The 23,998-nt window shown below is 52.8% G+C and overlaps 1 protein-coding gene across 8 annotated transcripts; it reads left to right on the forward strand.

Annotated features, from left to right (window-relative positions):
• Positions 1 to 1,487: 1,487 nt before the first annotated feature.
• On the forward strand, positions 1,488 to 22,605 carry Ptprh (protein tyrosine phosphatase receptor type H). Of its 8 annotated transcripts, none has more exons than XM_048791606.1 (18): positions 1,488 to 1,871; positions 2,999 to 3,032; positions 3,254 to 3,520; positions 4,182 to 4,448; positions 5,757 to 6,023; positions 7,329 to 7,595; positions 7,956 to 8,222; positions 9,660 to 9,926; positions 11,847 to 11,925; positions 12,039 to 12,086; positions 15,694 to 15,784; positions 16,451 to 16,541; positions 16,817 to 16,893; positions 16,992 to 17,126; positions 17,686 to 17,808; positions 17,911 to 18,068; positions 21,504 to 21,639; positions 21,720 to 22,605. In XM_048791606.1, the coding sequence occupies exons 1-18, from the start codon at positions 1,503 to 1,505 to the stop codon at positions 21,867 to 21,869; spliced, it is 3,093 nt and encodes a 1,030-aa protein (XP_048647563.1). In that variant the 5' UTR covers positions 1,488 to 1,502; the 3' UTR covers positions 21,870 to 22,605. The 8 variants fall into 8 exon arrangements, with proteins under 8 accessions (XP_048647563.1, XP_048647564.1, XP_048647568.1 ...); XM_048791609.1 differs by lacking the exon at positions 1,488 to 1,871 and adding an exon at positions 1,961 to 2,117; XM_048791607.1 differs by lacking the exon at positions 4,182 to 4,448.
• Positions 22,606 to 23,998: the final 1,393 nt, after the last annotated feature.

The following is a 23,998-nucleotide window of genomic DNA, read 5'->3' on the forward strand; positions in this document are numbered from 1 at the left end:
ACGTCCAGCCCCGGAGGTGTCCGTTCCCTGGGCCCCCTTCCTCCTTTGCTCAAGAGCAGAGTCGGGCGGAGAGGCTCCGGGGGATTGCAATAGTGCTAGTTCCCTCTCCTCCCTTCCCTCTTGTGACCCTGCTTGACCAAAGGGGTTGACATCATAGAAAATGAGAACGGCAAGTCTTTATTGAAGGACTCCTGTGTGCCAACGTGGTGGAGGCCAGCGCCATCCAAGATGCCCCCGGCGCTCATGCCCTCTTACACCCCCATGCAGTGAGTAGGGTGATGAGTCAGGGACAGGACGCTCCAGAATGGCAGGGGGCCTCCAGAGGGCCTTCGGCCTGGCCATCTCTCCTGGACCATCTGCTCTGGGGGAGGCTGGCATCTGCGTGTGAGGACCCCCAGGAGGTGCCGTGGGGAGGTGTGCGTGGTGAGGAGCCATGGCTCTGGCCCACATCCGGGCTGCTGAGGCCTCACACCGAGAGCCGAGAGGCTCCCCGTCCCCAAGCCAACGGAGCCTGCTGATGAATGCAGCTCGGCCCACACCTTGACGGCAGCCTCAGGAGGAACCCAGAGCAGGAACTGCCCAGCCAGGATGCCACTGGACTCCCAGACCCAGGAGTGGACAGATAATGAATGCCAGCGAGTCTCGGAGTGACGTGTCACCCCGTGGAGACCACTAACACGCCCGTATACCTTAGCATAATTCACCACGTTTTCAGGCAGGTAAGACTTTTTCCCTTTTTTATTTTATTTTTTATAATGAATGCCACATAAGACACTTAATGACCTTCTAGAAGAAGTGAGTAAGCATTAACTGAGGTACTCTTCATCAACCAAGGAAGATGCTTCCCAAGTCGATGGGTGAGGCCAGATACGCACCTGCCTCTTCCATCAGGCTCCGTCAAGATGACCAGTGGGCAGCCCTTTTATCCAAACAGGGACACTGAGATAGCCACTCTCTGGAGCTGGCCAGAAGTGGGTAGCTGCTTTGTATCTGAGGAAACTAGTATTCAAAATTCAATTTATAAATGAGGAAACAGACAGGGAGATGGAATGAATCACTCCAGGTTGCACAGGTGACCGGCAAGAATGCAAACACAGGTGGCGGCTCCAGTGCTCACCCTTGTCCCCTGCAACTGTGTGCAGTGCAGGCACCCGTGGGGCAGGCCAGCAGCAAGTCCAGGAGACACCCAAAGGCCGCTTCTGGGCATGGAACCCAAAGTGAGTGTGGCTGAGACGCTGGGAGCTTCAGGGAGCAGGCACGGTGCTAACTAGTGTACACTTCCACGCTCGTCTCACTCGCTCCTCACCGTGTGTTTACAAAGGGCTGTGCCCGTGGTTTTAGAGGCATCTGAGTTACCATGAGCTGGTCCTTTGCTTGAGGTCACAGGTGGACCGTGGAAAATGGATAATGCAAAAGCGAATCATGGTGTCGGCACAGATGCAGCCCAGGGTGACCCAGAGCATGTGGTTTCTGAACTGATCCCAAGGGAGAGATGGAATGAGATGTCCCCACAGAGTGGGAAGACGGACGCCCCTGGGGGAGGAGGCATGTGCAAAGGCGGGAGGTGGGACCTCCTGGTTCCTCTGTCAGAGCGCAAGGCTTTGTGGGGCAGGAGACGCGAAAGGGCCCGGGGACACAAGCTCTCCCTGGGCTGGCCTCCACTTGCTGCCATTCCCTGGGAGGAGAGGGAGTCCGTCAGTCTCCTGGACTGTCCTGCTCTGACCACAGAATCTGCCCACTGCCTTCTTACAACAGCTGGAGCAGTGCCCCATCCAGGTGTTCCTTCGCCTGAGTGGAGGGACCGAGCAGATGGGGCCGGGGCCCAGGATCCTGAGGGGATCCGCAGAGACGGAGCAGGAGCCTGCCACAGGGTCAGGAGCAGAGGTGAGGCCCGTGCAGGGCAAGCCCAGTTCACAGGCTAGAAGCCTCTACTTCCTCCTCCTCCCCTTCCTGCCCTCGCCTCTGGCCTCACCACTGGACTGGGAAAGGGGGAACTCTTGAGCTGAAAGTCCAGCAGGTGGAAGAACCAGGTCTGGGACTCCTGTGTTCCTCCAGTGTCTGCACACATGGCCAGCACTGGCGGGGGCCTCAGGGTCCGGGGGAGCTTGGTGCTACTGGTAAGTCCTCCCCTTCTCAGGAAAGAGCTTGGGTCGCAAGGAAGGGGAGACTGGTGTCAGGGAGCTGGGTCCTTGGCCTGGGACCTGAGGAGGAGGGACTGGTCTCCTGGAGAAGGAAGGCAGATTAAGGTTGGGGGAGACAGGCGAGTCTTACACCTAGGGTGCAGGGCACACAGGGAGCCCAGAGGCTGACTCCCAGTTGCTGCAGTGCACACAGAGCTCCAAGATCATTGCCGACTCAGACCCAGGGTCCAGGCCCAGCCCCCTCCCTCAGACCCAGGGGTCCATTTCCAGCCTCCTCCCCCAGACCCAGGGTTCAGGCCCAGCCTCCTCCCTGGTGTGGTGTGTGAGCTATAGACTTCAGTTTCCTCTTTTTAAAATTTTTTTAGTACCAGGGATTGAACTCAGGGGCTCTTAGCCACTGAGCCCTGTCCCCAGCTCTATTTTGTATTGTTTTTTTAGAGACAGGGTCTTCACTTGGGGCTTCACTTTTGCTGAGGCTGGCTTTGAACTTGCAATTCTCCTGCCTCAGCCTCCTGAGCCACTGGGATCACAAGCCTGCACCACTGCACTGGGCTTCAATTTCCCTTTTTTCCCACCTCTTCTGTATTTGTTGATTGCTTCCCTGTTCCCAGTATTACAAGGTTATATTTTTCTGAAAGTGAAACCATTAAGTTTATGTCTTGTCCTCAGCGGGGAGCCAACCTTAGCTCCTGCGCCCTGGAGCCCCACCCTGGCATGCTCTCCCTGCCCAGAGCACTTGAATGCTAGGGTGACCTTTGCTCCTCTCCTCGGGCTTGGTGACTCATGGGGGCGGGGTGGGTTACTCCAACAGGGAAGTGGGGCTGTGTCTAATGGTGTTTTCCCTGGGCTTTCCACAGATTCTGTGCAGTTGGACAGGGTCCAGGGCAGCCGGTGAGTGAGCCCATCCGAATTCACTGTCCACAAAAACAAAACAAAAAACCAACCAGGACTTCAACTCCCATGACCCTCCTAGAGTCTTCATGGAGGTCCTGGTGGTCCGTGGCAAGGCCTGATGAACAGGGTTGTTTCTGAGCTTGGAGCAGACCTTGGGGAGTGGGAGGGATGGCAGTCCTCTGCTCCTTGGTCTACGTGGTTCTCTTCTCCCTCCTCAGGCCCCAACCCAGTGAGAAACCTGAGAGTGGACGCTCGAAGCAACAGCTCCCTCACCCTGCACTGGGAGGCCCCCCAGGGCCCGGACTCCCAGAGCCTCACCTACTGGGTCCAGTGCACTGGAGATGGTGGCAGAAACGAGACCCAAAACACGACAGACACCAGCGTCACAGTGCACGGACTTGAGGCGGCGTCCCGGTACACACTCTCAGTGTGGGCCGAGAAGGACGGAGCGTCCGGCTCCCAGGTGACCCTCAATACTGCCACAGGTGAGAGGAAGGTGCTTTAATCATTTCTTTGTTACAGGGAGGTGGAAGGATGGTTGGGAACTGGCAAGAGGAGGGGAGCCCGTAGAATGACAAGGCCACACAGGCAGTGTGTGGTGCACGTGGTTGTGATCCCAGGGGTTTAGGAGGCTGAGGCAGGAGGATGGCAAGTTTGAGACCAGCCTCGGCAGCTTAGTGAGACCCCGTCTAAAATAAACAATAAAGAGGGCTGGGAATGTGTTTCAGTGGTTAAGCACCCAAGGTTCAATCCCCAGTCCCCTCACCTCCACAAAAAGACACATATTGACTTCCCTTTTCTGTCAGCCATATCACAATAAAGAAAAAGAGGCTGGTGAGATGAGTCACCAGGAGCTGTTTCATGGGGCTCAGCAGATCCCAAACAGTATCATCTCCACCTGTGATTGGTATAAGAAGGACCCACGAGGTTGTCCTTAATTTCACACCAGTGTTTCATTCTTTATGTCACTCTCATGGTACATCTCCACCGGGACAAGGCACATCACATAGGATAGCCACTTGGGGCTTGTGCTATCATGTGGGACAATGCGGGTCCGAGCCACCCCTCTCACCTGCTGGGTCCAAGGGTTATAGAAGAGCTGGAAATTCTGAGGACCAGAAGCCACAACTGATTTCCTATTTCCAGCCCCCAACCCAGTGAGAAACCTGAGAGTGGACGCTCGAAGCAACAGCTCCCTCACCCTGCACTGGGAGGTCCCCCAGGGCCCGGACTCCCAGAGCCTCACCTACTGGGTCCAGTGCACTGGAGATGGTGGCAGAAACGAGACCCAAAACACGACAGACACCAGCGTCACAGTGCACGGACTTGAGGCGGCGTCCCGGTACACACTCTCAGTGTGGGCCGAGAAGGACGGAGTGTCCGGCTCCAGGGAGGTCCTCAACGCAACCACAGGTGAGAGGCGCCAAGTCCCAGTCCTATCCTGTCATCTCCATGAAGATGGGTGGCAGAGGGCATGGAGAAGCTCCAAGGGGGGTCAGCTCCTCGTCCTGCACACTGGACGCTTGTCCAGACTTGGGATGCATCGGACTGGACCCTTGGTGACCTGCAGGAGAGAGACTGGCCGCATCCAGGGTCACCTTTCTTCAGGAGACAGGGAAGGTGTGCATGGGCTCTCCTGCCTCTGAGTAGGGGGTGAGCAGGCCTTCCAGACCATAATGCCAGGGTGTCTTAGCAACCACGGCTTGGAAGGAGCCAGGGCAGGAGATCAGAGGCTGTGCTGTGGGGATACTCTGGTCCCCTGACTCTTCCCCAGCCTCCCACTGGGCCACGTCCTGGAAGCTCAGACCCAGCACCCATCCCCTGATGGACAGCGTCCTTGTCTAGGCCTTGCTATCTGATATGGTAGGCACCACCACAGGAGGCTTCTTATTTCTAGTTTTTGAGCGGAGTCTCTTCATGTTGGCCAAGCTGGCCGTGAACTCCTTGTCTCAAGTGATCCTCCTGACTCAGCCATCTAAGTGCTGATGACAGGCCCGTGCCACCATGCCTGGCTACGTCTGGCTTTTGAACTGTAAGTCCACTAAAATTATAGAGTCAGGTCCACGTTTCATGTAGTCAAGAGGAGCTGGGTGCCATGGTGCTCTCCTGTAATCCCAGTGACTTGGGAGGCTGAGGCAGGAGGATCTCCAGTTCAAAGTCAGCCTCAGCAACTTAGCCAGGCTCTAAGCAACTCAGCAAGACCCTGTCTGTACATAAAATGAAAAGGAGGGCTGGGGGTGGGGCTCAGTGGTGGAGTGCCCTGAGTTCAATCCCCAGTACCCCCCAACCAAACAAAAACAACAATAAACATGGACTCAGGAGTCCTGTTGAAAGACTCCAGTCCCAGCCCTGTCCTCATGGGGCCAGTGCCTGCCATACTGAGCAGTGGGGAAGCACAGCCTTCGTCAGACGTCCCTTGGGAAAGCCCTGGTCTGGGTCCTTGCTATTCAGGTGAGGTCATGTGTGGGCAGCACTAGCACCTCCTGGGGGCTGATGGGAGACGCAGGACCTCAGCTCCAGCCCAGACCTTCTGAATCTGCCTCAAGAGCTCCCGGGATGTACATGCAGGCTCCGTCTGAGAAGCTCGGGTCCAGACCATGCCCCAGTCCACTGGGACCGCAAGGAAGGAGAGCTAGGAATGCTAAGGGCCCAGTGTCCCTGGGTCCCCATCCCTTGTGCTGCTCCTCTGCTCACGTTGGATCCTTCTTGTTAATCCCTCAGCCCCCAACCCAGTGAGAAACCTGAGAGTGGACGCTCAAAGCAACAGCTCCCTCACCCTGCACTGGGAGGTCCCCCAGGGCCCGGACTCCCAGAGCCTCACCTACTGGGTCCAGTGCACTGGAGATGGTGGCAGAAACGAGACCCAAAACACGACAGACACCAGCGTCACAGTGCACGGACTTGAGGCGGCGTCCCGGTACACACTCTCAGTGTGGGCCGAGAAGGACGGAGCGTCCGGCTCCAGGGAGGTCCTCAACGCAACCACAGGTGAGAGGAAGGTGCTTTAATCATTTCTTTGTTACAGGGAGGTGGAAGGATGGTTGGGAACTGGCAAGAGGAGGGGAGCCCGTAGAATGACAAGGCCACACAGGCAGTGTGTGGTGCACGTGGTTGTGATCCCAGGGGTTTAGGAGGCTGAGGCAGGAGGATGGCAAGTTCAAGACCAGCCTCGAGCCAGTGGCAGAAACGAGATCCAAAACACAAGAGACTCTAGGTCTGTGTATGCATTTGGGTTGCGGGTGGAGTAGAAGCGGGTTAGTAGCTCCCCAGAGACTAATTGCTGCCAGCGGGAGTGCATCACTGTCCTTCCGTTTGCTGAGAGAGGTGGTGTGTGATGGTCTTGGAGTGACAGGAGACTATGGGGGCTGCCTGGAACACACTGCGTTGGGGCCCTCGTGAGCCAGATACTAGTGAGCATCACATCCAGGGGTGTTCCGGTCTCAGGTGATGAAAAAAGATTGTCCATAGCGCCTTCTGCTTCCAATAGGAGTTGGTCAAGGTCTAAGGCTCCCGAAGGCCGTCCCAAACACCAGGGTGTGTATCTTCCTGCACCCACAAGGATGTGAGGGGCCAAGGCCTGCCACCTGAGCTCTGTGGGGCTTACATACTGCCAGCCGGATCACTCCATTCCTCCCAATTGTGTCACACATGGAGGATGGACATTCAGATGATCAGGGACACCAGCTTGATGTGGACAGCTCCCACTCTGTAGATCTACATTGTCCAATAGCGTAGCTCCTGGCTGTTGTGGCTACCTACACGTAATTAAGTTGCATAAAGTTACAGATTCAGCCCTGGTGAAGGGCTCCCAGGAATCCCTTCATCTTCCACCAGTGTGCCTACCTTGATGGACACTAGGAAACACCCCCTGTGCCTCTTTAGGGGCACTGATTCTCCACATGAGGGCCCAGACTTAGGAACTATTCACCTCCTGGAGGCCCCACCTCTTGTGAGTGTCATGTGGAGGATTAGGTTTCAACATAGGAATTTCAGGGGAGCACAGCTGTTCTGGTCACAGATGGTGGCCCATGTGTTGGCAGTTCAGTATCCACAGAGTTGGCTGGAAATGCAGAATCTGTCTCCTGCTAGATCTGATTCAGAAATTGCATTGTAGCAATCCCTCAGTGGTGTATGTACTCGAAAGTTCTAGAAGCTCTGGTCGAGACCACACCCCCTTATCTACCAGGACAAGCAATTAATGCAGAACTGGGCACTTTGGGGGTCAAGAGTGCCACTGACGGCCACTCTGTACTCTACACCCCTACTCAATTTGGACTCTTCCTAATTTTTTAGCCCCTAACCCAATTCGAAGCCTGTCTTTGGAGGGTCAGACCAACAGCTCCATCACCCTGAGCTGGGAGGCCCCCAGTGGCCCCGAGCTTCAGGACTATACATACTGGGTGCAGTGCACTGGAGATAGTGACAAGAATGAGACCCGACACACGACAAGCACCAGTGTCACGGCTGAGGCACTGGAACCTGGAACCTTGTACCAGTTCTCCGTGTGGGCAGAAAAGAATGGAGTACCCAGCTCCAGGCAGAATCTCAGGATGGCCACAGGTGAGGACCCCCGCCGCCCACTCCCTGTTCTGGTGAGCGATGGGGAACTGGCAAAGACGGCTCCTCTTCTGGGCCTGGGCTCCAGCTCTTTGATCCCTGGTCTCCTTGGCCCCACGGAGCCAGGACTATGGGAGAGATGTGGCCACACCTGGGGAATGGCTCTGTCCTAAAGAAGAGGAGCGCTTGTATAGCTGTCCCCTGCCACTGGGTGCCGGGCTGCAGGAGCCCAGGCCACTGCAGGCTCCATGGCTAAGAAGCGTCCCTTGACCAGCTGAGCTGCACAGGCTTGGGTGTGAGTGGGCTCTGCGCCCCCCCAGGACTAAGACTGTGGAAGTCCTGACTCTCTGCTCCTCCCACCAGTCCCTAATGCTGTGGCAAGTCTCAGAAAACAGGATCAGACCAACAACTCCATCACCTTGAGCTGGACAGCTCCTGTGGGCCCCACTCATCCCCCGTACACCTACTGCGTGTCGTGGGGCAAGACGGGCAGTACTGCTGCGTCCCGCAACACCTCTGATACCAGGATCACGCTGAGCGCGCTGGAAGCTGGTAGCCTGTACCACGTCACCGTCTGGGCTGCGAGGAATGAAGTCAGAGGTTATGCCAGTACCCTCATGGAGGCCACTGGTGAGACAGGGTCCAGTTCTGGGCCCAGCCTGACTGCGACGGGGGATGGGAAATCATGGGGGGACCTTGAGAGCTTCTAGGAGGTAAAGAGAGCTCAACAGCTATGCAGTCTCACGGCAGCTTGGACTTACAGGGCCATTCTAGGAGTCCAGCAACCAGGGATTTTGAAGCCGTGCAGCCTGTCTTTCCTGCCTTGGGGAAATAAGCTCTTTTGGATGGGGGGAGCCAGTACCACCTCCTGGGAACCAAGAGTCATCAGCTGGACTGTAGCCAGCAGATGGTTCCTGTGAATTTGATGAACAAAAGGGCTCTCAGCTTGCACATGGAGACTCTCAAGTCAGAAGAATCAAAATTACTGACTCCAGAGACTGGGTTCACTGTTGATGGATGGAATCTGGGAGCATTAAACCCTGGGTTGGCCCTTTGGGCTAACAAAACTAAAGTTGGAAGCTCCCACTAGCAACCTGGTATGTCCAGGAGTGAGAGGTTTAGATTTTGTGGGCTGAGGTGAGTGGACCTCAAATCCCATCATGCCGTGGGGTCAAGACTTCATAAACTACCGTGATAGAGTCCAAGGGCTCATGGGAGTTGTAGTTTTAAGGGACGTGTTTTCCTTTGGGGAGAAGAAAAAAGGATGGAGAAGACCCAGGGGTGTAACCAGGGGACAGCAAGAGCTCAGATGATGCGGGTCCTCACCAGGCCACAAGTTTCTGAGTTCTTTTCTGTGGTCTCTAGAGCCACGGATAACCAGGGCAGCTCATCTTGGCTGTGAGCAGGAGGCAAGCAGATTCAGGGATTCAGGGAGAAGGTTCTTTCAGGATACACCCACTTGAGGCTCCGACTTCACTTCTCAGCTTCCAGTGAGGTCCTACATCTGAAGAATGCAAGTCAGACCAGCAACTCAGAGACCCTGAGGTGGCAGGCCCCTGCAGACCCTCATTCTGGGCTCTACACATACTGGGTGCAGTGGGCTAGGGAGGAGCATCCCCCGAGGGAGCAGGATCCCGCCCGAGACTAGACCAAATCAATGGGCAGGACAAATGAGACTTGGTATGAGGGGGCAGCCCTCAAGCCTGATATTCTGTTCAACTTCAGTGCGTAGGAGAGGGAGAATATACCAGCTCCACACACAGCCTCTGGGCACACAGGTGACTTGCCCTGCCCGCCCTCACTGTGGAGAGGGCAAGGGCCAGGAGAGGAGCGTGGCCTATAGGTCCTTTAGGCCCTGGTGTCATGTCTTTCTAAGGCTGCAGTGACACCAAGTCCAGGGTTTGGGGTTTAGTTTGAGGGGACTCACGTCCATTTGGGGAGAATAGAAACTGAGGGGAGATGAGGCATTCGAGCCTGTGGCTAGTTCTGGGGACAGGTATGACTGGTGGGGTGGCTTGGAAGGCATGGCGGGTGGCCCCCACTGACTCCTCTCCTTCCCTTCACCAGCCCCAGACCCTGTCACCATCACCTCCTGCGTCAGCACCTCTAGGGGGTATGGGGTCATCCTGACCTGGTCCTGCCCCTCCGGGGGCTATGAGGCCTTTGAATGGGAGGTGGGCGGGCAGCGTGGCTCCCAGGATGGATCTTCATGTGGCAAGGACGTGTCTGTGCTCGGTCTTGGGCCGGCTCAGTCCTACCCGGCCACCGTCACAACTATCTCAAATGGAATGAGGGCATCGTCTGTCCCCGAGACCTGCAGCACCGAGAGCGCAGGTGAGTGGGAGTGGGGTGGCTTCCGGACCCTGCTGTGAGGGTACACACAGGGCTCTTTGGTTTGTCTGTTTGTCTTTTGCTTCCTGACTTCTCTAAAAGAGCTTTATTGAGATATTATTCACAGAACACACAGTTCTCCCAGTACGAGGCAATTCAGTGGCTTTCAGTGCATTGGTAACATCGTGCAAACATCATGCATTCATCCCCGAACACTGCCATGCCCTGAGGAGGACGCTCTGTCCCCTTAGCCATCACCTCCTAGATCCCCGTTCTCAACCACTGAGCCCTAGACAGCCTCTCACTTCTATCTCCGTAGATCTCCATCTCCAATATGTTTCCTATCTCTATAGATTTGCTTCCCTGGATGTTTTATAAAAACAAAATCATCCATTACGTGATCCTTGGGACCTCCACTGAGCATAATGTGTTTGAGGGTCATTTGTGCATGAGCATGCATCAGTACTATCTTTTTATTGCAGAATAATACTCGTGGATGTATATACCATGTTGTTTTATTCATTCATCGGCTGATGGATCCTTTGTGCCATTTATACCTTTTGGCCTCTGTGATCAGTATTGCTATGACATCTGTGTACAGGTTTTTGTGTGGACATGTTTTTATTTTTGTTGGGTATATGCCCAGGAGTGGAATTGGTGGGTCATATGGCAACTGTGTTTTTTGTTTTATTTTGTTCTTTGTGGTACTGGGGATAAAACTTGGTGAACACTTAACACCGAGCCACATCCTTAGCCTTTTTTATTTTTTATTTTGAGTCAGGGTCTTGCTAAGTCACCAAGGCTGGTCTCAAACTTGCGACCCTCCTGCCTCAGCCTCCCAAGTTGCTATGATTACAGGCGTGTGCTGCCACCCTGGTGTTGTACTCTATATTTAACTTTCACATTTTTACCCAAAGTGACTGCACCATTTTACATTTAGCAATGGTACTTGAAGACGTTTGCGGCTTAGACTTTGAAAAGTCTGATCACGTGTCATAACTGTGGCTGTAGACCTCGCTTTGCCCTGTTCATCCCTTCCTAGAGTCAGGGTGTCTTCTAACAGTGGGCCTCCAGTCTGGAGAGAGAGTGACATGATGATACATGGATGCCACTCCAGACTGGGCTTTGCCAGATTCCGTTGCTCAGCACTGTCCTCCTTGTAGCAGCAAGGGTCCCTCGGAGGACAGGTGCTCTGCTGCGGTGTGGTAGGGCCAAGTGCATAGGGAAACAGTGCCCCGGAGGCTGTGTGTCCTGCTGGAGCCTGTGCAGCAGCCTGCCCAGGACTATTGAGCAGCTGCAGCTGGGGTCTCCATGGTGATGAAGATGGGCGGGGGCTTGTGTCCCCCTGAGGCCAGGCATTTAAGGATAGATGTCGGGTAGCTGTGCCCATCAGAGCCTGGAACCAGCCAAGGCCTCAGGCCCCACCAGACCTCGATGGTCCCCTGCGGGGAGCCCTTCCCTCAGCAAACAGGACCTCTGGAAGTCCAAGCCTCGGGCTGGAGGGAAGTGTGTGTCAGGGAGTCCCCTCAGCCTTGGCTTTGGCCTCTGTTGTCATGGCAGGCTGTCCACCTCCACCCATCAGATGCCAGAAGCACCCCCACTACCAGGCTGTGACACCCAAAGATGTCTCCAAACAGTGTACAGAGTCCCTAAGGGGCAACCTTGCCCTGTGAGAGCCACTGGTTGGGACAGCAAGGGGGTCCCTGTTTGGCTACCAGCTCTGCTCAGAACAGGGTGTCTTTGGATGGGGACCTAAGGACATGAGAAGGGAGGTCGGATCAAGGCAGCTTTGAAGGAGGTGGCCCTTTCCCTCCTCTGCCTGAGCTTCTCCACCCTCGGCCTCTGAGCACAGCTGGGTGCGGCCAGAGGTAGGTCAACAGACGAGACTTGGGCTCTGAAGGCTCCCCTTGCCTCCTCCCCCAGGGGTCATTGCTGGAGCCATTGTGGGTGTCCTCCTGTTTCTCATCCTGGTGGGCCTGCTGATCTTTTTCCTGAAGAAGAGGTGAGACTCAGTGCAGGACTGACCACCTAGGGGGTGGGGACAAGGCAAGGAAGGGTGAGGATCCCTGGTCCCAGCCTAGTGCTGAGCCTTACATCCCAACATTCTTTCCCCAGGAATAAGAAGCACCAGGAGAAGGCAGTGCCCAGGGATCTGGTGTTCGGGTGAGTAGAGGGCTTGGGGGACCATCTAAAAGGATCGCTGTCAGATCATATCAAGGGGTGCTTGCTGGTAACTGGTCAGATCAGAGGGCGGGACCAGCGAATCCACCCAGAGCAGCCTCAGAGAGGACTAGTACCCTCTGCAACGGGGCCCAGGCACTTCCTAAGCACTTCCTGGGTCAGGTCCAGGACATCCTGCGTTCCTCAAATACCACCAAGTATGGGAAGCGTGTTGGACACTCTTCTAGGAATGGTTCCTCCTCTGCAGTTTGCCCTCTAGCACGGGAGACATTGAGTGAGAGAATATAGATTAGGATGCATGTGTGAAGACAGATGAAGCCACAGAAGGGACAACACCAAGACAACAACGTGACAGAACACCAAGGAAGGAAACAGAGGGGACACCAGAGGTACAAAGATCTACCAGGTTTACGGATAAATAGAGTATTTAAAAATGATCATATTACCAAAAATGATCTATAGAATCTGCCAATCCCCATCAAATTACCACTGATAGTCTTCACAGAACTAGAAAAAAGAAGTCCTAAGATTCATATACAAGAATTAAAAGACCCAGGATAGCCAAAGAAATTTTGAGTAAAAAAAGATGCTGGGGGGCGGGGCAGGGGGGCTGGGGTTGTGGCTCAGCGGTAGGGCGCTCGAGTAGCACATGTGAGACCCCGGGTTCAATCCTCAGCACCACATAAAAATAAATAAGTAAAATAAAGGAATTGTGTCCAACTACAACTAATAAATAAATAAATAAATAAATAAATAAATAAAGGTATTGTTTCCAACTACAATTTAAAAATATTTAAAAAAAAAAGATGCTAGAGGCATCACAATACCTGATTTCAAATTATACTGCAGAACTGCAGTAACAGAAGCAGCCCGGTGTTGACATGTAGATCGATGGAAAAGACTAGAAGACACAGAGACAAACCCCCACAGACACAGTCCTCTGATCCTTGACAAATGTGCCATAAACATTCGTTGGAGAAAAGACTCCTTTTAGTAAATGGTGCTGGGCAAACTGGATATCCATACGTAGAAGAATGAGATTAGATCACTGTCTCTCACTCTGCACGAAAGTCAACCAAAAAATGGGTCAAAGACCTGGGAATAAGACCAGTCTGCAAGTGCTGGAAGAAAGCCTAGGGGTAACAGTCCAATACGGAGCTTCCTCAACAGGACTCCTGGAGCCCAGGAAGCAACTCCGAGAATTAATAAGTAGGTGGCCTCAAACTTAAAAGCTTGGGCACAGCAAAGGAAACAAGAGTGTGAAGATGGCCCGCAGAATGAGAGAAAATCTTTGCCATCTGCTCTTCCAACAGAGGGTTGACATCCAGAAAACATAAAGAACTCAAAGCATTTAACATATACACACAAAACCCTAAACAATCCAACCAATAAATGAGCAAATGAACTAAATAGACATTTAAAAGGAGAAATACAAATGTCCAACAAATACATCAAAAAATGTTCAACACCTACAGCATCAGGGAAATAAAAATGGCATTAAGATTTCACTTGGGGCTGGGGATGTGGCTCAAGCTGTAGCGCGCTCGCCTGGCATGCGTGCGGCCCGGGTTCGATTCTCAGCACCACATACAAACAAAGATGTTGTGTCCACCAAAAACTAAAAAAATAAATATTAAAATTCTCTCTTTAAAAAAAAAAAAAGATTTCACTCCACTCCAGTTAAAATGGCAATAATCAAAGATACAAATAATAATAAATGCAGGTGAGAATGTAGGGGAAAAGGAATACTTTTACACTCTTGATGGGGTTGTAAATTAGTATAAAGACTATGGAAATCAGAATGGAGGTTCCTCAAAAGTCTAGGCATGGCTGGGTGCTATGGCACATGCTGTAATCCCAGCAGCTTGGGAGGCTGAGGCAGGAGCATCTCAAGTTCAAAGCCAGCCTTAGCAACTTAGCAAGGCGCTAAGCAACTAAGTGAGTTCCTGTCTCTAAATAAAATACAAAAAAAAAAGGCTGGGGGTATGGCTCAGTGGTTATGCACTGGGTTCATTCCTTGATACCTCCTCCCCCCAAAAAAAAGAAAAAAGAAAGAAAGACTAGGCATGGAACCACCATATGACTCAGCTATACCACTCCTTGGTATTTATCTTGGAGAACTGAAGTCATCTTGCTACAGTGATGCATACACACCCATGTTTACAGCAGCAACACTCACAATAGCCAAACTCTGGAACCAGCCTAGGTGTCCATCAAAAGATGAATGGATAAAGAGAATGTGTCATACGTACACCATAGAGTTATACATACACAGAGTTATATTTGGCCACAAAAAAAGAAATTGTGTCATTTGCAGGAAAATGTAGAAAACTGGATGCCATTGTGTTAAATGGAATGTTTTTTCTAATATATGGAAGATAGAAAAAAAATTTTTTCTAAATGACCTCATGGAAATAGAAGGCAGAGCAGTGGAGACCCGTACAGTAGAGGAAGGGGACCAGGGATAGGCAGGGCGGGAGCACTGGGGAATGAAGCTGGTCGAGGGAGCTCGTGTGTGTGCATGAATATGTCGTGATCAGTTCCCTATTGTGCATGATCACAATGCACCAATAAAAACTGTGCTCCGTGGGAGCAGACAGAAACCACTGGAATCTCAGAAAGTCGAGGAGCTTCACACTCACAGGGGCAAACAGGTCTACAAGCCAAAGAGAAAGAAGGGATGGTAGCAGACACAGAGCAGGGGAAGCCATGGCTGCAGGCTCTGAGACATAGGAAAAGAACCCCGGAAAAGGGAATAGGGGAGTAGTCCTGAAAGACAGGAGAAACACCGGCTCCTTTAAGAATATTTCTTAAAATTTCAACCGTGGCAAGCAATTTACCGCTTTCCCCAGTTTTGTGCCTGTAGTGCAGCAGCACTCCGTGGGCTGTGGTTGTAGCCTGCTGTCCAGCTCCGGAGCTCTCTTCATCTTTTTTTTTTTTTTTCTTTGTATTGGGGGTTGAACTCAGGGGCATTCCACCACTGAGCCACGTCCCCAGCCCTATTTTGTATTTTATCTAGAAACAGGGTCTCACTGAGTTGCTTAGTGACCAGAGGCTGGCTTTGAACTTTCGATCCTCCTGTCTCAGCCTCCCAAACCGCTGGGATTACAGGTGTGCGCCAAGGCGCCCACCTGGCAGCTCTTTTCATCTTACAAAACTGAAACTCTGACCCACTGAACAGTAACTCCCCACCGGCCTCCTAGTCCCTGGCGCCCAGTTTGGGCTTGACTCCTGTGGGTGGTCCACGGCAGACTCTGTCTTGCACACGGTCGTGAGGGTCATCAGCACTGTAGCCCATGCCAGCATCTCTTCTGTCCTGCGGTGAAGAGAGTTTCCCTGTGTGTGGGGAACTGTGTCGTGTTGATCCACTCATCCAGCAGTGGGCATCTGCGTTGCTTCCACCTTTGGGCAAATGTGCCTACTGCCACCGTGGCCGTGGGTGTACAAACATCTCTTTGAGTCCCTGGTCTCATTTCCTTGGGGGTCTACACCCAGAAGTGGCATTATTGGATCAAAACTTTATCTTTAATTCCCAGAGCACAAGATTAAAGGAGGTTAAAAAACATTTCTCCTTTCCTTCCCGACACAGATTTCCAGAGGATATCCTGGCTCAAGACTTTGCTGATCATGTTAGGAGAAACGAGAAGGACAGCAACTGTGGGTTTGCAGAGGAGTACCAGGTGGGCTGGGCACAGGGGCCACGCTCAGTTCCCTGTGCCTCCACCCAATCCAGACCTTCCCGCACCCTTTGGGTTTTGAGCAGCAACACAGACCTTGTTCAGTTGTGCAGATACTATCAGGAGTGGTCATCTTTCCAACATGTTGACATCTTTTTTTTTTTGGCCGGCGGGGGGGGGGTACCAGGGATTGAACTCAGGGGCACTCGGCTACTAAGCCACATCCCCAGCCCTATTTTATATTTTATTTAGAGACAGGGTCTCACTGAGTTGTTTAGTGCCTTGCTTTTGCTAAGGCTGGCTTTGAACTCACCATCCTCCTGCCTCAGCCTCCTGAGTCACTAGGATTACAGGTGTGCGCCCCTGCGCCTGGCTCAACACGTTGACATCTTAAACAATGATGAGCTCCAGGTCAACCTTATGGCAATTCCCCCACTCCCACTGGGGTGCTCTGTCTTTCCCCTAATGCCTGTCCCTAACTTCTCCCCACATCCTCTCAACTGCCCCACAGGGTGGGTAGCACATCTCTTCTATTTTTGTGGGTGACACAGAATCCCAGGGTGTAAGGGAAAAACAGGAGGTGACGCTGAAGAGGGACGGGGAGCCCTGGGGTTCTTGGGGAGGTAGGGATAGTGTAACACCATGCACCCCCTTTTCCTCTGTCCCCAGCAACTGGCCCTGGAAGGTCATGGCCAGTCTCAGATGGTGGCTTTAGCTCCTGAGAACAAGGCCAAGAACCGCTACAGAAATGTGCTGCCCTGTGAGTTTTTCATTTCTGCTATCTTCATCCCCAGCCCTGATGTTGTCCACACTCCATTCCTGGTCCCCTTCTCTATCCTTGTGAAAGACAAAGCTCCTCCCCTTGGTGGGCTCCTAGCCCACTCTGCCAGCTGGGGTCCCTCTGCCCCTCTCAATCCCTACATAGCTCCCAGTGTCGGTCTGCATCTGGGTGTGTCTTCAGTCCCTGGGTCTCAGGCTTCTCTCTGCCTCCCTGGGTCTGTGTGTATTTTTGCTAATGCTGATTTCTTCTCCTAGATGACTGGTCCCGGGTGCCCCTGGAACTCCTCCATGAAGAACCAGGCTCTGACTACATCAATGCCAGCTTCATGCCTGTAAGGTGGGGGCTGGGGCCGGAAGGATGCTCAGGGAGGCTCACTGGTAAAAGCTGAATCATCAGATGACCCTTGATATGCATGTTTTCCTCAACCAGGGACTCTGGAGCCCCAGGGAGTTCATTGCAGCCCAGGGCCCTCTGCCCCAAACTGTGGGTGACTTCTGGCGCATGGTGTGGGAACAACAGAGCCACACCCTGGTTATGCTGACCAACTGCATGGAGTCTGGCCGGGTAAGAGGACCTCTGTCCTAGACATTTACTCAATGTAGATCCTGACACACACCTCTCTGATTCCTCCACTATGACCCCAGTGTGGACCCTCCTCCCCGCCCTCTCGGCTGTCCACCAGATGACTTGTGGAAGGGTCTTAGTCCTTTTTCTGTTGCTATAACTGAGTACCATAGACTGGGTAATTTATAAAGTCTGGAGGCTGGAGGCTGAGGAACACGGAGCAGGCATCTGGAGAGCACATTCTTGCTGGTCCTAGCGTGGTGGAGGGCATCACAGAGCAGCAGGCTAGCTAGGCCCCACCCTCAAGACCCCCTCCAGCCCTAATCACCTCCCAAGGCTCCACCTCCAAATGCCATTACCGTGTGAATTTGGGGACGAGGTTTTCAACTGTTTGGGGGACAGGTTCAAACCTCAGCAGGGAGTGGAGCTGACCCCTCTGACCTTGGGCTGGAGGGACTCCTGGCTGGCATGCCTCTGTACCTGGCTGCCTATGGGTCCCACCTTGAGCAGAAGAGCCACATGCAGAGGCTTTCCCACTGACTGTCCTGTCCTCCACCAGGTGAAGTGCGAGCATTACTGGCCTCTGGATGCTCAACCCTGTACTCATGGGGACCTGCAGGTGGCTCTGGTGGGTGAGGAGGTGATGGAGAACTGGACGGTCAGGGATCTGCAGCTCCTGCATGTGAGTCCCTCCAGCCTGTGTGCGCAGAGCTCTCCATGAAGTCAGACTGCAGGGCGCCCTGCAGGCACGGCACGCTCTCCCACCAACCCTTCCTCCTTCCAGATGGAGGAGCGGAAGACCCTCTCTGTGCGTCAGTTCCACTACCTGGCCTGGCCGGACCACGGTGTCCCCCAACCAGACCCCTTGCTGGCTTTCTGGAAGGTGCTCCGGCAGTGGCTGGACCAGACCTCGGAGGGAGGCCCCCCCATTGTGCACTGCAGGTACACATCACCCTGGCACCCTCTCTTGGAGAGAGCCCCCATTGGGACTCAGGGAAGGGTGTTAGATGGGTCCCTGGGGACTTGTAGAGAGGTGGAATAGGAGGAGGAGGTGAATGCAGAGTGATGAGGGTTATAAAGCAGATTTAGATGATGATGAAATCTGGGGGTATAGTTCAGTTTGCTCTCCAGCAATGAAAACAGGATGGAGGAAGGCAAGGAAGAGGAGAGAGGGAGAGGGAGAAGGAGAAGAGAGGGAGGGAAAAAAACAGAGATGAAACATAAAAACAAGGGTTAAGAAATAAGCCAAAGTATACTACAATGAAGTTTGCTGGGGTCAGGTGGGAAAGTAGATGAGCTACCCTGTGCTACCAGTGCTGAATATGGGGATATGTATGCATATCCCAAACAGATGAACTAGATGCAGGAAAGTTTCCTGACCTTGGCATGGAAATAGCAATGATTCTTATCCCATATAAATAAATACCCAGAGCTAGGCTTAAATTAATATTAAAAGGACATTTCTTGCCATATTAGAATCCAGTTATTTCTACAACTGAGGAGTAGATCAATTTTATGGGAAACACAAATGAAACAATATTATGGTAAGAACTAAGACCAAATATTATATTAAAACAATAGGGCCTCAGTGGGTCAATATATAGCTTCTTCAGCATCCTAAAGGACCAGATGAACTTTTATGTCAGAAGAGTAATGTTCAACTAACTTTATTGTTCAGTCACAAGCCTAATTATTGCCAAGGGTAACAAATGTAGACCCCACTTCTTCATGGAGAAAATGTCAGATATTTTGTGTGATATTTTAAAATTACCCAATCATCCTTATAAGAAAAAAAAGTATTAAAAACATAGAAATGAATCTGAGTTAAGTATCAAATTGTGGCATATTTTTGGAGGTTTACCTATCTTATTTTCTGTTTATCTTAAAAATGTTTAGTATAGAATTAATTTTCATTATTGTAAGAACTGACATTTATTTGAATTCACCAATACTTAATCCAATTTCTGACCCACATGGAAATAATCAAAATGGGCTTAAGTGTAAGAAATTCTTTATTAATTGTTTTTTGTCAAAAGAAAGGAAAGACCACAGTAAAACAGTGTCATACAATGTTCACTTTTTTTGTCCTTCATAGTCTCCTGGTATGTAAAGAGAACTTACTGCTTTAAATACATAAAACAAAAATTGTTAATCTCTACCTTGGCTTATGTTACTATAGAAGCATAAATTTTATAAGGATAACTATTATTAAAGTCACTGCTTAAATCATACAAACATATTTGGGATATTTTTGTTATTTTTTAAGACTTTCCTGCAAATGTATTTTTAATATACACATATAGTTCTTAATGTCTATGTTAGTTGGCTTTCCATCACCAGGGCCAAAATTGGGGGTGGGGGTGTTTTGGAACATGATTTCAGAGGTTCAGTCCATGGTTGGACAACTCCATTGCTCTGGCCCTGGGGTGAGTTAGAACATCACAGCAGGAGATATGGTAGAAGAAAACTGGTGCACTTAGGCAGCCAGGAAGCAAATAGAGAGTGAAGTGGGGTGGGGGCGGGGCATGGGACCAAGGCTCAAAATACAATCCCCAAGGTCATGCCCTGCTAGCAAACCACCTCCTGCCACATCCTGCANCCCCCCCCCGTTATTTTGCTGCAGCCAGACTGCGGCAACAGGGTCTCACTGAGTTGCTTAGGGTCTCCCTTTTGCTGAGGCTGGCTTTAAACTCATGATCCTCCTGCCTCAGCCTCCTGAGCTGCTGGGATTACAGGCATGCACCACTGCACCCAGCGTAAGTATCTTTTTGATACAAAGATTGAAACTCCTTTGGACTTGTACATAGCAGTGGAATTTCTGGGTCATATGGTAGTTCTTTTTTTTTTACTTCTTTGAGGAATCTCCATACTGTTTTCCATAATGGCTTAGAGCAAATAAGAAAGCCAGAAAGAGAGAAAGAATCCATATTCACATAGATTTAACTACCATGTGTTGTTATAATCATTCTGTTTTGTTTCTGGGGTCCTAGGCCAGAGGCCTGATGGTGGGTATCAAATAACTCAGGTCCAGCCACTCACTTCCGAAAAGTCAAACAGGTTAAAAACATGAAAGGGATTTTAATCAGTCTAGCCACACTAGGAAGACGAGGAGACCCAAGCCCTTAGCCTGTCTTCAAGAGGCTGACAAGGACCTTGATTGAGGTTAATAGGGAGGGAGAGGGGGAGGGGAGGGGAGGGGGAGAGGAAGACACTGAAGATGAGGATGGGAAAGAAAGCCTGAAGGAAGAGCAGGTGTGGACGGCAGGGGAGCAGGGAGCAGCACGCTTTTGAGGAACATGTGACATACCCTGGGCTCCCCTGCTGCGCCTCCCTGTTCCCTGTGTTCCTGGGGAGTGTGCTGAAGCCTGCACAGAGGAGATCCATCTGCATGAACACTTAGGGGATGAGGAAAGGGGATGGCTCCACCATGACAGTCTCTGAATTGGGGTGTCCTTCCGGTGACAGTTGACATGAGACACAGCCAGTCATGCTGGTCCTCAGCACAACCTCACAAGGGGCCTTCCTCCCGGTTAAAGTCTGACTTATTGTCTTCAAGGCCAGGCTGGGATTCCTTTCTGCCTGGCCCCTGGGGGGGCCCTAACCACTCTCTGCACTGTGTCCAGAGACAGACCCTGTCGCCAGGTGGTGTCCCCAGGAGATGTCCCCAGTTTCACATGGTCCCTTCCCTCCAAGTGCAGCTGCATAGCTGGTTAGTTAAGAGGATTAACTGGAGCCACAAAAAGCAATGAAGCACTAACATGTGACAGCATGGATGAACTCCGGAATCCCCACATTCAGTGAAAGTCAGAAAAAAGACACCTTGTCTGACTCTATTAACACAACAGCCCAGAACAGATAAAATCCACAGAGATAGAAAGCAGGCCAGTGGTTTTCAGGGGCTGGAGGAGGAGGGTCTTGGAATGGGGCGTGGGGTCTCTGCTGGGGATGGAGTAAGTTTTGTGACTGGAAAGAGGTAGCAGTTGAACAGCTGTATGTGTACGAATGCCACTGGATTGGTCACATTAAAATGGTTGGTTTTGCGTTTAAAGAAGTTTAGAAATGATTAGATCGGGAGTTCATCTTCCTGGGCCTGGACCCCAGCTTGTCATCCATAAGTTACATGGCCTGAGAGATATGGGGTCCTCTCCCCAGTCTCCATCTGTAAAACAGCCATGCTCCTTAGGCTTGGGAAGGACGGGAGGGTGTGCAGCACTGAGAACAGGGCCCGGCAGAGGAAAGAGCCCGGCAGTCACTGTCACTGTCTACCCAGTAAGCAGCCCCACCTGAGCACTGCGATCCTGGCTGCTCCAGCAGCAGCTCCCTGGAGTCAGCCTCCACACCTGACTTCCCTCCCCTCCTGGCCTTGTCTCTGCCTAGTGCTGGCGTGGGTCGCACAGGCACCCTCATCGCTCTTGATGTCCTGCTTCGGCAGTTGGAGTGCGAGGGTCTCTTGGGGCCCTTCAGCTTCGTGAGGAAGATGAGAGAGAGCCGGCCATTGATGGTGCAGACCGAGGTGATGGGGGTGTGGGGCGGGCTGGGGCGGGGATGTGGGGCCTGGGGAGGCACCCCTCATGCTCCATGCCTTCTCCCCAGGCCCAGTACGTATTCCTGCACCAATGCATCCTGCGGTTCCTCCAGCAGTCGGCCTCGGCCCCAGCCCAGCCGGAGGCCACCTACGAGAACGTGGCAAGTCTCATCTATGAGAATGTGGCTGCCATCCAGGCCCAGGGGCTGGAAGTTTAAGTCACACAGGCAGCTGGTCCTGCAGCCCAGCAAGACTCAGATCTGAATCCCCACTGCAGCCAGATTCCTGGACCCTGGGGAGACAGCGGGCTGTGACCCGGGACTCCCAGGCCCTGCTGGAGGAGTGCCCTGGGAAGCCACAGTCCTGTTTCAAAGAGGAGAGGGGTTATGGGTCTTCAACTCACAGATCCGGTGGGAGCCAGGACCTGGATTCCTGGCCCTTGCAGGAGGAGAGAGGTGGTAGAGGATTTCCTAGTGTTTCGTTGCATTTTTTTTTTTTTGGTACTAGGGATGGAACCCAAGGCCTTAGGCATGCTAAGTGCTTTACCACTGAGCTACATCCCAGCACTTTTTATTTTATTTTAAGACAGGGTCTAACTATATTGCCCAGGCTGGTCTGAACTTGCCATCCTCTTGCCTCATCCTCCGGGTGGCGGGGATACAGGTGTGTGTCTCCAGCCAGGTTTAGATTTCCTAGTTCTTTAAGGGAGGAGGAGGCTGTGGCCATGAGTGCAGGCTTTCAAGGAACCAGGCTGGAACCTGGATTCTAAGTGTGGACTTCTGGTGACCTGAGGAGCAAGGGCAGGCAGGATCCTGCCCTTCGTTCACCTCAGAAGCCAGCTGGGTCTTTGTGACCAGAGGCCACAGGGCTCCCTCTGTCTGGGCGCCTGGGCACCCCAGGCTCTGCACACACTCCCTTCTATCCCAGGCCTTATTAAACAATGTTCTCCCCAGAGCTGCTCCGTGGATTTCTGGGTCTAGAGATAATTTTAGGGTGGGAGTGCGGAGTGGGCTCCTGATCTAAGGTCCTAAGCAAACTGTCCGTGGGAGGAAACTCTTGGGATCCTTAGTTTTGCTGGTCCAGTCTCAGAGAGGGCTGTGGATCTGGACCTGTGTCCAAGGTCAGCCTGTGAGCCGTTGTTTTGAGCTCAGGGCTTGGGGTTTGCTTTAGAGGGAGGAAAGCTCTGGGAGCCCATATGCTGGCGGCTTTGATGCCCTGACTGTGTGGTCTGGGGACTCCACGAGGTGGGTCTCCAGAGGAGGTTCTCTTGGGTCCTGGGTCAGTATGTCCTGGACTCAGATCTTTTGGTTGTGCCAGGTGTTTTGTGTGTGTATTGTGGAGTCGGGGATCAGTGTGGATGTCAAACGGCTGGACCAGAAGATAGAAACTTGTAGGGCTCCGGGATCCACATCAGTGGGCGCCATCGTGGTTCCCGGGTGGGGCGGGCCGAGGGGCGGGTAGTTCTCTCTTACCGGCCTGACCACGCGCTGCTTCCTCTCTCTCCCTCTTTCTGTCCCTCCTTCTCTCTCTGTCTCTCTCTCTCACACGCAGACACAGACACAGACACACACAGACACACACACACACACACAAAGACATGTAGACATACACATAGGCGCGCACGCGCGGGCACGGCGGGGCTCCTCTCAACCGCGCCCCCGCCCTGCCCAGCCCCGCGATCAGCACCCGGGACAGCGCCGGCCGCCCACGAGCTGGGCGGGGTCCTGGCCCGCCTGCGTCTCAGTGTGTGCAGGAGGGTCCAGTCCCGCCGCTCGGCAGGTAGGAGCTGCTGGGACCCTTGCCTGAGCCCCCATCCTCAGTGCCATCGCTTAAGGGACGGCATGTGTGGGAGGGGTGGGGTGGGCGGTGGATGGAGGGACACTGGGAAGGACCAACAGAAGGGAGCAGGAGGTTGGAGCCTGAATCAATTGAGAGGCGACACAGGTGTGGAGACAAGATGCCAGAGGGCGGGATAGGGGCCAGGCAGAGGGGGAGGGGAGGAACCCCTGGGGACAGAGGCCGGATCACAGGCAGGGGCTGGGGAGACTGGAGCTCAGGCAAATGGAAGGCAGACACAATGGGGAACGCCTGCTGGGGCCAGAGAGAAGCGGGTTGGGAGAACAGGTGTGAAGGCATTGTGGGATGCACGGGAGAGACCGACAGGCCAGAGAAGGATGTGGGGTCCTTCAGAAATACTGGGCAGCCCCCACCCCAGCAAGAGCGGAGAGGGCCACATGCGCATGGAGGAGCCGCTGTGCGCGCGGAGGCCGGGCAGCCCCTAGCCACTCTCCGCGGCCAGGGAATCTCAGTTGCGGGGTCTCAGGCTTCAGCTAGGCCCGGAGCCAGC

Source organism: Marmota marmota, unplaced genomic scaffold (genome assembly GCF_001458135.2).
Source record: "Marmota marmota marmota unplaced genomic scaffold, marMar, whole genome shotgun sequence".
NCBI classification, from domain to species: Eukaryota; Metazoa; Chordata; class Mammalia; order Rodentia; family Sciuridae; genus Marmota; species Marmota marmota.